We start from the raw sequence: 13720 nt of genomic DNA on the forward strand, positions 1-13720 counted from the left end.
TCTAGGTTCCTCAACAGATCTTATGCATCTGTGGCTTTCTTTCTCACAACCAGAAAAGGAAGCCCAGCTGAATCAATGGCCCAATTCCCACAAAAGCAGCCCTTTGTACACAGAGGCAGTTCCCTTTCAAGGAATTCAGGGCGGTGTGTGTTTCCCTTGCCTGGTAATTCAGAGAACTAAAAAAATAATTTGAAATGTGCAAAACAAATATAATAGGATCAACACATTTTTGTAGATTCCCACCCCACATGTATGTCCTGCTAAATGAGGTCTGAGCTGTAGAAATCAGGAAGTGGAAATAGAGTCTAAGGTCCCATCCAGGCAGGCCCATACCTCGGAACCTGTCTGGGTTTATACGACACCTCCGGTAAAAAATGAATTAATTCAGAATAAACCAGGGTTTCCCCCGTTTGTCACGAATTGACTAGATGTTGTAGTTCAGCCTGTGATTTTGTCTGATGTCAATGGGGATGATGGTTTTCCTGGACCTGTGTCTAAGGTCAATGGGGATGATGGTTTTCTTGGGCCTGAGTTGTCAAGTCCTGGCCTTGTTGAAAGGCCTGGTTCTGGCTTTGCCGAGAGACCCAAGGCTTCTCACAAACAGAGTGCTTCTCCTGTAGATTCTCAAGGGCAAATTCCCGAAAGGGGCCCATAGCAGCCTTTCTCTGAGAAACTGTCTTCTAAGGATGATTTGTCAGGTGAAGAAGTTAATGAGATTGAAGATAGAAGACAAGAAGTTTGTAAACTAAGGGAAAGTTCTCAAGCTCGTCAAAGGTCAGCCTGTCTTCTGGAAAAGAGAGATAAAAAATCCTCATCTGGTTGGAAAGGCAAACATGATACAAGAAAGGCTTTATATGAGACGGGGAAAGGATTTTAGCTCAGTCTGAACATTTTGTTTCCAAGTGGGTTTCTAGCTTCATGCTTCAAGTTTTGCCAGGTTCCTGTTCTGGATATTGGATCTCTATGTTGTCTTGTTCTTTTGGATTTTGCATCCTTGGATCTTGTGTTTTTATCTTTGTACTTTGAAATTCATGGATTATTTGTTACATTTGGAATATACTCTTTTGGACTATACTGTTTCTATCATTTTTATTGCTGTTCATATTAGCATAACCCTGCCTATGTCTCTGAGGCTTACCCTTTTGAGTATACTTGATTCAACCTATATTCCTATCTTGGAATGTTTACATATTGCCTCCAATCGTATTGTAAATATGCAATATGCAGGATGTATTTTTGTTCGCTGGACCAAATTTGGCACAAATACCCGATACGCCCAAATTTGAATATTGCTGGGTTTGGGGAGGGGATTGATTTTGTCATTTGGGAGCTGTAGTTGCTGAGATTTATAGTTTAACCTACAATCAAAGAGCATTCTGAACACCAACTATGAAATTGAACCAAACTTGGCACCAGAACACCCATGACAAACAGAAAATACTGGAAGGTTTTGGTGGCCCTTGACCTTGAGTTTTGGAATTGTAGTTCACTTAAATACAGAGAGCACTGTGGACTCAAACAATGATAGATCTGGACCAAACTTGGCATGGATTCTCAATATGCCCAAATGTGAACACTGGTGGAGTTTGGGGAAAATAGACATTTGGGAGTTGTAGTTGCTGGGATTTATAGTTCACCTACAATCAAAGAGCATTCTGAACCCCACCAATGATAGAATTGGGCCAGACTTTCCACAGAGAACCCCCATGACCAATGGAAAATACTGTGTTTTCTGATGGCCTTTGATGACCCCTCTGAGACCCCTTCACAACCCCCCAGGGGTCCCAACCCTAGAGTTGAGAAATGCTGCCTTGAATGGTTAAGAAGAAAATGGATTTGGAGCATGATAAACTTTCAATTCCAGACTCAGGGCCCTTCCAGACAGGCACTATATTCCAGGATCCGATCCCAGGTTTTCCGCTTTAAGATGGATTATGTAAGTCCACACAGCCAGGTAATCTGGGATAAACAGAAAACCTAGAATCAAATCCTGGGATATAGGGCCTTTCTGGAAGGGCTTGGAGAAAAGCTGTCCTGTCCAAGTTTCCCGTTTTGAATTGAAGCAGAAATGTCCAGAAGAGTTCTCGTCCTTGTAGCACCCAAGAGGGGTCTTTGGAACAACAATCTTTTTGAATGTCAGGAGAAAAAAAAACAGCCAGTGCACACACAAGAGGGGATTTATTAATTTTCTGCTGCTATCAGAAAGGAAGTCCAAAGAAGCAGAAGGTGGAGGTCGACTGCTTGCTGGACTGGGAAGAGGTAACAGCATCTGAAGCCAGTTGATCCAAGCGTTCAACGTTCAAGAAGGCTTCGCTGGAAGCTGCCATCTTCTCTAGAGTTCATACTTGCAGATGTAAGTATTAGAAGTTTGACATGACCTATCGTTCCACTCTTTATAACCTAAAATAGAAGAAGTTGTTAACACACACACACACACACATACAAAATGCCAAAATAATTAACAATTGTCATTAACTGGAAAACCATCAGATGTACAGGCATTGAGGACCTTTTCTGTGCCTGGTCTGCAGGCTACCTCAACATGCCACTTTTGATCACCATTTTCAGCCCCGCCCCTCCCATTTTTATTTGTTTTGGAGGGTCTTAGCAGGATTCTCTGGCAGTTGTGGCCTATTTGGGGACAAAAAAATACTTGAAAATGGCCCCCAAACTAAAAGAAAAATAGGTAGAGCCATTGGCTAGAGACACCATAGAACAGTGGTTCTCAACCTGTGGGTACCCAGGTGTTTTGGACTACAAGTCCCAGAAATCCCAGCCAGTTTACCACCTGTTAGGATTTCTGGGAATTGAAGGCCAAAACATCTGGGGAACCACAGGTTGAGAACCACTGATGTAAAATCTAGAACAAAAATGAAAAGGAATTCATCTTGAACTTCTAGGTTGCTCTAAGGTTGGTGCTGAAGCCGTTTTTATCTTCACTTCCCACCAGTCCCAGCTACCTTAGATAATGGTCAAACTGAGTTCGACGATTACTGATCTAGATCTAGGACAGCAGTTATGTCACAGAGGAATCTTTGCATTAAGCCCTCAAGAAAGCATTCACTTACTTCTGGCTAGAATCAACTCCACACAGTATTCAGCATTGGCAAGGTTGTTTGGCTCATTTGTGTACCAAGCCCTGTAATTGTAGACCGAGTCATCAGACCACCTCCACCTGCGATTCTGTAGAAATCAGAAAGACATATTTTGTGATTAGCAGAGATAAAGATGATTTTCTCAGGCCCAAAGATTTGTACAGACTTGTCCATCCAAAACTTGTAACTCAACTGGACATCAATGATATAACTATATTCACACTACTCATTGTTTTGTAGTCTAATTTGCACTCCAAAAATAATAAATACAGAAATGTGTGTGTTTGGGGAAAATACACTCAGAATATTGGCATAAATACCCTAAAGCAGTTTCTCAACCTTCCTAATGCTGCAACTCCTTAATGTTGTGGTGGCCCCAAACCATAAATTTATTTATTTATTTACTACATTTCTATACCGCCCCTCTCAGCCCAGGGCGACTTGGAGTGGTTAACAATTGGCAACAATTTGATGCCAAACAATTACAATAATTAAAAAAATAATAACATACCGTTAAAACACTAGCAGACAAAGGACTTCCGGTGGGGGAAGATGGTGACAGGACGGTCCCTCTGAGAGCTCCTCAGAGGGAGTATCACGTTGAGGGGTTAGGTAGAGCGATAGCTCCCCACCCTTGGACGGATCAAGTTCCGAAGGTGTGCTAAACCCGATGGCAGGTTCCAGCTCCCAATGAAATCTCCCACCCCTCAAGGGAGGGGGGTAAAGTGGATCCGGACGGAGCGAGGGTAGCAAACCTCTCCGCAAGAAGCAGCCAAAAGGCTGTAAAAACTGTTGTCACCCCCGCCTACCATTAAGAAGACTACAAGGAAAGAAAACTCCGCTTATTGAAGAAGAGAAACATTTAAAAGTGACAACCCGTAAAGTTAAAATGGATAAAGACAAAGAAATGAAATTGACTACCACCATGAGAAGAGGGTCCCAAGGTTCAGAAGAAATAAAAATGAAAGATATATTGAAGGAGATTCAGAAACTATCCAAAAAACAAGACTCAGTGCAAGAAGAAGTGCATGGGATAGCTGAGAAACAAGAAGCAAATTATAAGTCGATACAGAAGGAATGGAAAGAGATGAAAAGGGAAATCAAAGAAGAATTTGGGGTAATAAAGAAATAAGTAAGCCAATTATGTGATGAAATGAAAGAATTAAAGAAAGATAAGGAGAAAATAGAGGAGAACCAGAGCAAAATAAAAAAGAAGATGAAAGAGCTGAATAAGAAACAAGAGAAACTGCAGCGAGAACAGGAAAAGCTCCAGCAGACGGAATTTGACTTTCAGTTAAGGTTAAGGAATGTATGGGAAGATCCGAAAGAAGACCTAAGATCAAATGTTCTCAAAATCTTAGTCTCATATACGGATTCTACAAAAGACGAAATGGGTAAAGAAGTAGATAAAATCTTCAGAATCATTGCTAACTACTCAAAGATAAATAAAGCACTGAGAGATATTGTAGTGCAATTCATAAAAAGAAGAACAAGAGACAATATTCTCTACAATAACAACAGGAAACCAATATTCCACAAAGGAACGAAGGTAGTGATGCTCAAAGAATATCCGCAAACTGTCCTAAACAGAAGAAGAAAATATTTCTTTCTAACGGAAGAATTGAAGAAAAGGCAGATCGGATTTCGTTGGGAGCGCTACAAAGGTATAATGACAACCTACAAAGAAGAAAAATATTGGTTGACGTCCGAGAATAAGGCTAAAGCCTTTTATGACAATTTGATGAAAGAAACGAAGAAAGACAAGAAGGGAATATCTCCCAAAAAAGGAAACCAGAAGAAAAGGCCAAGACCCGGATCTCTGGATAACGATGACGAGGATGAAGCTCAGATACAAGGGGCGACTGCACTAAGTAATTTGGATGAAGACACAGGTGGCACAGGGACTCGGACTGATAATGAAAAAAATGATGATGATGAGTGATCAACAAATAAAATGTTATACAAATAACGTGAATGGCCTTAATTCCCCGCAAAAACGGAAAAAAACTCTTTACTATACTACAACAAGGCAACTATGACATCATAGCCCTTCAAGAAACGCATATCTCCCAGAGACACATACCCCACTTAACTAATAGAAAATTACGGAAAGAGGGGAGTAGTAACTTATATTAGGGAATCTTTAAAATCAAAATTAGAATTTAAAGATCAGGAAGGAAGAATTCTGGGAGTCAGCGTATCAATAGGAGAATCAAAAATTTTGGTATGCAATATTTATGCACCAAATGGCCCCATTTTTTTTTTACAAAATTCTTAAAGGACAAAATATTGAATGTAGAATTTTTTAACTCTCTTTTTTAAGGTGAATTTTTGTTGGATGTTTGTTTTTAGTTGTTGTATTTGAATCTCTTCTTTCTTTCCTACTTTCCTATTCCTAATTGTTCTCCCTCTTTCCTTGTATAATTGTTTATAAAATGTAATAAAATTTTATCTAAAAAAAACACTAGCAGACAATATAAAAATATAAAAACCGTACAAACATTAAAAATATTATTATAAGCGTCTCCATATCAAATCATTATCCAGATGCGTCGTCAGTGGTTCCATGGTATCGTATATCTATGCCGTATTTGGGAAGGCCTGTTCGAAAAGCCAGGTTTTCACCATTCTTCGAAAAGTCAGGAGGAAGGGGGCCAATCTTATCTCTCTAGGCAGGGCGTTCCACAGTCAAGGAGCCACCGCTGAGAAGGCCAAACACATCTGCGAGGAGAGCAGGGCCTCCCCAGAAGATCTTAAATTATTTTTGTTGCTACTTCATAACTGTCATTTTGCTACTGTTATGAACCGTAATGTAAATATTTGATGTGCAGGATGTATTTTCATTTACTTGATCAAATCTGGCACAAATACCCAATATGCCCAAATTTGAATACTTGTGGGATTTGGGGGGGGGGGGGGGGAGGATTTATATTTTTCTCATTTGGGAGTTGTAGTTGCTCGAATTTATAAATTTATAGTTCACCTACAATCAAAGAGCATTCTAAACTCCACCAATGATGGAATTGAACCAAACTTGGCACAAAGAACTCCCATGACCAACTGAAAATACTGGGTTTGGTGGGCACTGACCTTGAGTTTTGGAGTTGTTGCTCACCTACATCCAGAGAGCACTGTGGACTCAAACAAGGATGGATCTGGACCAAACTTGGCACAAATATTCAATATGCCCAAATGTGAACACTGATGGAGTTTGTGGAAAATAGACTTAATATTTGGGAGTTGTAGTTGCTGGGATTTATAGTTAACCTACAGTCAAAGAACATTCTGAACTCCACCAATGATACATTGAGCCAAACTTCCCACACAGAACCCCCTTTACCAACAGAAAATACTGTGTTTTCAGATGGTCTTTGAAGATTCCTCTGACATGTCCTCACAACCCCCCCCCCCCCCCCAGGTTGAGAAACACTGCCCTAAAGGCACACTATCCTGTCTGGTCTTTTAAACTAAGCAGGGTCAAACCAGGCTAATACTGGATTGCATTATTAGAGTAAAATAATGGAAATGTAATAGTAACAATAATTATTATTTTACTCTCTTTATTATTATTACATTTCCATTATTTTACTTTAATATTATTTTTCTTACATTCATTATTTTACTCTCTTTATTATTATTGGAAGGATGCATAAGCACATTTGCATTGAATAAGGTTAGAATAATAATAATAATAATAATAATAATAATAATAATAATAAAGTAAAATAATAAATGTAACAATAATAGAGTAAAACAATAAATATAATAATAACAACAATAATAAAGAGAGTTAAATACATGTAAACTAATAATAGAGTAAAATAATATATGTAATAAAATAATAGAGTAAAATAATGGAAATGTAATAATAATAATAATAATAATAAATAGAGTAAAATAATAAATGTAACAAAATATTAATAATAACAGAGTAATCTGAGGGGAGGGGGGGTTTCACCCAAAAAGGGGCTCAAAAACTCAGATTATATATGGTATTCTCTCTCAGGGTATTTGAAAAGGAAATGTCAAGAGAAGGAAAGATTCCAAGAGAATATGACCATTCAATGGGAAGTATTTTTGAGTTGTGTTTTGAATGGAATAGTCTCAATAAATTACTGATGAGAATGCCTGAGCAAAATAAGGCAAGGTAGAAGCTCACGTGGCGGGGATCATGGAGTCCAATCCAGACATTGCTTTTCTCTTTTTGGTAAGTTGCGATGTAGTTGGCAACGAGAGCTGTCTCTGCCGCGCTGAGAACAGAGGCAAGATGGGCCCCACGGCCATAGCTCTGGCAGTCCATCTGAGGGTAGAGAAGGAAGGGATGGGGAATGAATGTTATTCACACAATCACCTTCCTACATGGGAATAAGGGCACTGCAAAGAGCTCGTTGACTTCACTGCTTTCTATGAAGTTCGCTATCCCCCACTACCCTGGTATAATCCATACTTAAAGATGTTAACCATCGGAATTCTGGATTCCTTGAGAACCACGAGGCGAAGGTAACAGAGCTTAGACTCCCAAGTTGTCGGAAATGTTTCCTACCTCAGCTTCTGCCCATGTCGACTTGTAGTCAAAATACGCATAACAATTCCCTTGGTGTTGCATCCAGTCTCTGGCACAGGAAGCAGCCTCCGCTGCAAGAGGAAAGGGAGAGGAATGGAGGACAAGTTATGGTTGAAGAGATTATCAATGTTGTCTCTTAAGTAGGGGAATATGGCAGATCTAGTTTACTGATGGACATTTTGTGATCCTGTGGGTGTTGCGTACCCTCCAGCCTCCGTCATACAAGTCCTCAACAATTTACCATAGTGCCTAAGACTGATGGAGGTTAGATACATCAACATCGGGTTGTGGGTGGGACACAGTTGTCCATTTTTATTTCAGGTACACAAGCCTCTGCAGCCTGCAGCTCAGCAGGTGTTTTGGATTACAGCTCCCAGAATTCAACCGGGTAAGGGCTTTGGGGAGCTGGAGACCACAAAATCTTGAAGGTCGCAGGTTGAAGAGGCCTATACTAAGGTTTGGAGAATTTTTCATGTGAAATAAAACACAAGGTAAAGCACACTAAGCCACATAATAGGTGATTCTGTGTAACCCATTTTGGAAAAGCCAAATGGATCTGTGCTCAGGATCTTATGGGTCACTGGACTGGCACTTATGCACATCATAAATAAACAAATGATGCAGCTTGCTGCGATGGATGGACGGTGGTTAATTCTTCTTTAAAATTTCTCACCAGGTCCTTTCTGCTATGGTCTGTGTACTGGGAACAGATCATTTGACCCATCCCACATTACACTGGCCAGCACACATTTTCTTGCCTCAAATGTTTGACCTGTTGCTGATTTGAAAAATGGCACAATTTTCTCCTTTTTTGTGTGTGTCAGGGGAGTCTTGAGAAACTGCAAGTTGTTTCTAGTGTGAGAGAATTGGCCATCTGTAAGGATGTTGCCCAGAGAATGCCCGGATGTTTTGATATTTTACCATCCTTTTGGGAGGCTTCTCTTATGTCCCCACATGGGGAGCTGGAGCTGACAGAGGGAGCTCATCTGCATCCTCCCTGGATTTGAACTTCTGACCTATCAGTCTTCAGTCCTGCTGGCACAAGAGTTTAACCCATTGCGACACCGTGGGCTCCTATCAATTTTCTCCAATCTAGTCTAGTTTTTGAGATACTGAACATATGGTAAATACCAGTCTTAATCTGCTCGCCCACAGAAAATCATAATCATATATATATGAAAAACTAGAGCTGATGTGATCTATTCTATGCAATTTTCTGAATCAGCATCCCAAATAAACCAGGAACAGACCTAATAACCAAGACACCAAGAAATATTTTTGTTAGGCTGTGTTATAGTTAACAACAACTTTCTCTATGATTTCTGGGGGTTAGTGAAAATCACAATATTGCACCCACTAGAAAGAGATTATATGTGTGGATATTTGAAACAACTTTAGAAGGTGGAAAGGAGGGTTCCAAGATTAAAAAGTCACAGCCTGAGAATTCATCATTGGTTTAGTAGAAACCAGACTTTGTGAGATGGCAATAACTGTGTTTGCTTAACCTGATTGAGATCTCTTGAAAGAAGAATTTGGCTTAAAGTATATGAAGATTAGTAAGAGCTATCTTTAGCTACTTTTAATCCATCTCATCAATTATCTGTAAATATAATCTTGATGTTTCCTAAAGGGACTTACCACCAGGAAAAGGACTGGAGAGCAGAAGGCCAAAAAGGCAGAGACTGGCACAGGTAAGGATTCCCATCTTCTTGATGACTTCTAAGGAGAGTGAATTGGGGAAGAAGACATTCAAGAGCCATAGTCAGTGAATAATAGATGGTGAAACAGCGGGAAGTAACTAAATACGTTATGAAGCAATATGTCTTTTATTGCTGCTATTAGATGAAAAACTGTAGTGAGGGTGAACATGGATATAATCTGCTGGGAATGTATGGGTTGAAATCATGGTTCTGTTTATGCCTATTGATGTCTTCATATGGAAATGTGTGGACATCCTCCCCATGTAGAACATCTATATTCCATTCAAGGTTCCTGTAGTATAATTGCTTGTGAGGAGCTGTTGAAAATGTAGAGATACATCAGGACGCACAATGCTGATACAAGGACTGAATGGCACAATCGATGCACAACTCTGCATACAGACTTTTATTCCATACAACTTCAATGAAAACAACTGTCTTGTTTTGTTGTCATGTCATAAAGATGATCAAAACAGTGTGTGTGGTGGAGGCTCCTTCTTTGGAAGCTTTTTAACAGAGGCTGGATGGCCATCTGTCAGGGGTGATTTGAATGCAATATTCCTGCTTCTTGGCAGGGGGTTGGACCGGATGGCCCATGAGGTCTCTTCCAACTCTTTGATTCTATGATTCTATGACTTTTATGGCTCATGATTCCACCCATTGCATTCCAGAAAGCCTGGTTTTGCTCTTAAGTATTTACCGAAGAGTGGCTACTGCACCCTGCCAAGTTTGTCTGCAGGATGCAGAAAACATATGGTGAAATTATTTCCTGTGTGAAGAAACCACCTGGATTCTACATTCTTTGTACTTGCTCTCTTGGCATTTTCATCACTTAATTAGGATTTGTTCTTGATACTGAGCTATCCAGAAAATGCAGTATTCTTGTCAATTCCATGCACTTTCCCTATTTCCGTTCTCAGGGAAATTACTCATTTCCCTCCATATTAATAGAATGAGAAATATTGTTCCCCTTGTACTTGAGACTTACAGCTCAGTTAAAAAATAGTTATTGCTGAACCCTTATACATTGCTCTTGTGTCAAAACAATACTAAACACTTCCTTTTTCATGCTCTAGTCCAGGTATGGGCAAACTAAGGGCCAGGGGCCGGTTGCGGCCCCCTGGGTGCTTACCTCAGACCCTCCTCATTTTCCCTGCCCTTTTGGCAAAAGGATATGGCAGCCAACCATGCCCTTATGCCAAACAGATGGGGAGGAAGGCACATAGGAGCTTAGAGCCTTCTGGAGCGCTTTCAGCCATGTGTCTCATCCTCCTCCTGGCATAAGGACAGTGTGAGCAGTCCCGTCCTTATGCTGGGAGGACAACCTGAGGATGACCCTGGCCCTTCCTGGCACCTTGGGTGCTTGCTTCAGGCCCTCCTCATTTTCCCTGCCCTCTTAGCAAAAGGACATGGCAGCCCGCCATGCCCTTATGCCAATAAATAAATAAATAAATGGCGAGAAAGGCACATAGCAGCTCAGAGCCCTCCGGAGTGCTCTCAGCCGTGTCTCTCATCCTCCTCCTGGCATTCGCACAGGGCAAGCAGTCCCATCCTGATGCCAGATGGACAGCTCGAAGAAGGCACACAGTGGCTGAGAGCCCTTTGGAGCATTCCCAGCCACCGCCTGTCTCACCCTCCTCCCGGCATAATGCCAAGAGGACAGCCTGAAGATCGAGGAAGAGTTGCTGCATGTCTTGCTTTTCTCCTGGCATAAGGATGGAGTGAGCAGCTCCGTCCGTATGCTGGGAGGACAACCTGAGGATGACTCAGGTCCTGCTCTGCCTCCTCCTACCCCCCCCCCCCCCGCCGGGCCCTCCCCACCCAGTGTGTACCCAGCCCTACTCTCTCCTTGCTCGACCCTCCCGGTCAAAAAGTTTGCCCATGTCTGCTCTAGTCTACAGCCTGGAGAAACGCTTTCATTCAAGACCTGCAGGACATCTTCTCAGTCACTCACCTGATGTTGGTTTTCCCTCAGTGGACAGTTGTAGTGGACAGCTGTACTGGGATCTTCTTTGCCAATAGTCACTCGCTACCTTTTCTAGGTTATATATACCCTTTGACTGGTAATAATAGTCCAATATAACAATAAAGAAATAAGGAAATCCTGGTTCCGTTTCCCATAATCTTAGACTGATTATTTATCAGCTATCAACCGAACAGAAGGACAATTACATATTCCTTTATTCAAATAAGGAAATGTACACCAAATCACTTAATTTAGGATGTGAGGGAAAATAACAGATTGCCCTTGGGAATTAGTAAGGTTTTTATTAATCTTATCTAAAGCTATGTACTACTGTATTTGTTCTATTGTAAGCTGCCATCGATTGTAAGATGCACCCTAATTTCAGTACCACAACCACCTGCAAAATACATAAGCAAATCCTGTGATGGTAAGATGCACCCCATTTTAGAGGCATTTTAGAGACATTCTTCCATTCTTAGAATAGAAGAAATGCAGTATTTATTTCAACGGCTTGGTTCTTATCTATGACAAATTTGAATCTAGTCATAAGAGCCATGAAGATGCTGCCCTGTGTTTGCAACCATTTTTGACTTTATATTCCAGTCACATATGGCTCTAGCCCCGCATTTTACTACCACCCCAAAGCTATAAATGCATTGTTTTTTAAATTTTTCTCCCAACAGTGTGATGCAGTGTGAACCAAAATGTGATGCAGCTAAAAAAGCCAAAGTGGTTTTCGACTGTATCAAAAGAAGAATAGTGTCTAGATCAGGGAAGTAAAGTAATCAGGTTGAGGGGAGACATGATTGCCACATTTAAATATTCAGAAGCATGTCTTAAGAAGAAGGGAGCAGGCTTGTTTCCTGCTGCTCTGGAGACTAAGATTCAGCTCAAATGACAGAAAAGGAGATTCCACCTGAACATTAGGAAGAACTTCCTTACCATGAGAGCTGTTCAACAGGGGAACTCTCCAACCTTGGAGTGTAGTGGAAGCTCCTTCTTTGGAGGCTTTTAAGCAGAGGTTGGATGGCCATCTGTCAGACGTGCTTTGATTGGGCTTTTCATTCATGGTAGGGGGTTGGAATAAATGGCCCATGCGGTCTCTTCCAACTCTGCTCTTCTATTACCCCCAACCCAGCATTTCCATGTATACAATGTGTATTTCCTTGTTACACATTGCATAATGCCTTTATTCTTCTCTCTGTCAAATATATCTCCAAATATCAGCCGAGATACAGTCAGAAGTGCTTATTACCAAGACTACAATTCAGCGCAATGGGCTTAAATTACAGGAAAGGAGATTCCACTTGAACACCAGGAAGAACTTTCTGACCATGAGAGCTGCAACAGTAGAACTCTCTGCCTCAAAGCTCTGCCCCTGCTACCATCTCACGCAGGACTCGGTGCGGCTTACAAGAGGCCGAGCCCAAATACAACATAAAACAACAACAGCAAAACAACAATAAATAACTCAATAAAAAGTGAAACAATAATAACACGACACATTTTGAAAACATGTGGCAGGGACAAGTGTAAGAATTTAAAAATGTTGGGCAAGTCCAAGGGAAATAGGAGGAATGTTTTGGGATAGGTGGACGTGCAGACAGTTCGAAGTCTCTCATAAAGTGCGTTAAGGACATATTGCTTAGGATTCCTTATTCTGGGAAGGCACACTGGAACACATGTTTTCAAGCTCCTTCTAAAGACTGCCAACGTTGGGGCCTCCCTGATGTCCTTGGGGAGGGAGTTCCAGAGTCGTGGGGCCACCACCGAGAAGGCCCTGTCCCTCGATCGTGAGCAGGGCCTCTCCAGATGAACGAAGAGATCATGTGGGCTCGTATACAGAAATTTACCTATTATTTACCTATTATGCTGTATTTGCAAAAGCTTGTTCAAGGAGCCAGGTTTTGACTTTTTTTCCCAAAACGTCAGGAGGGACAGGGTTGATCTAATATCCCTAGGGAGGGTGTTCCATAGCCAAGAGGCCACCACTGAGAAGGCCCTGCCTCTCGTCCCTGTCAGAAGTGCCTGCGAAAAAAATAGGGGTGTTAGGTCATTTTAGACAAGCCCTATGTAAAACTGGCTCAGGCTGGCACACACACATTGTAAAGTATTGTGAATGAAATTGAACAATCCTGTCCGGATCTGAAAGGAGGCAAGTATTCATACTTGGTTGGCTTTCTCCCAGGTGTGCAACTCCATTATTTTCATCTTCCCAGACCATCTAAGCCAGTGATTTTAGAGACCCAGTGCTTATCCTGGAATATTATATCTGGAATATTGTGTCCAATTTTGGGCACCACAATTCAAGAGAGATATTGACAAGCTGGAATGTGTCCAGAGGAGGGCGACTAAAATGATCAAGGGTCTGGAGAACAAGCCCTATGAGGAGCAG

The 13720-nt window shown here is 41.3% G+C and overlaps 1 protein-coding gene across 1 annotated transcript; it reads right to left on the reverse strand.

The window, feature by feature from the left end:
* Positions 1-2211: 2211 nt before the first annotated feature.
* LOC132779333 (C-type lectin-like) lies at positions 2212-9374 on the reverse strand. Its single transcript, XM_060783025.2, has 5 exons — positions 9298-9374; positions 7639-7730; positions 7255-7395; positions 3069-3183; positions 2212-2400 (listed from the first exon to the last, which is right to left on the reverse strand). The coding sequence occupies exons 1-5, from the start codon at positions 9362-9364 to the stop codon at positions 2333-2335; spliced, it is 483 nt and encodes a 160-aa protein (XP_060639008.2). The 5' UTR covers positions 9365-9374; the 3' UTR covers positions 2212-2332.
* Between the last annotated feature and the right edge of the window lie 4346 nt (positions 9375-13720).

Source organism: Anolis sagrei, chromosome 6 (genome assembly GCF_037176765.1).
Source record: "Anolis sagrei isolate rAnoSag1 chromosome 6, rAnoSag1.mat, whole genome shotgun sequence".
Taxonomy (NCBI): Eukaryota; Metazoa; Chordata; class Lepidosauria; order Squamata; family Dactyloidae; genus Anolis; species Anolis sagrei.

Bases quoted from the DNA above. Each gene is read 5' to 3' on its own strand.
- LOC132779333 (XM_060783025.2), bottom strand. From the start codon at position 9,364: ATGGGAATCCTTACCTGTGCCAGTCTCTGCCTTTTTGGCCTTCTGCTC. The intron at 3,184-7,254 runs GTGAGCTTCTAC...TGATTTCTACAG, and splicing joins GACTCCATGATCCCCGCCAC to AATCGCAGGTGGAGGTGGTC. The intron at 2,401-3,068 runs GTAAGTGAATGC...CTTCTATTTTAG, and splicing joins GGAGTTGATTCTAGCCAGAA to GTTATAAAGAGTGGAACGAT.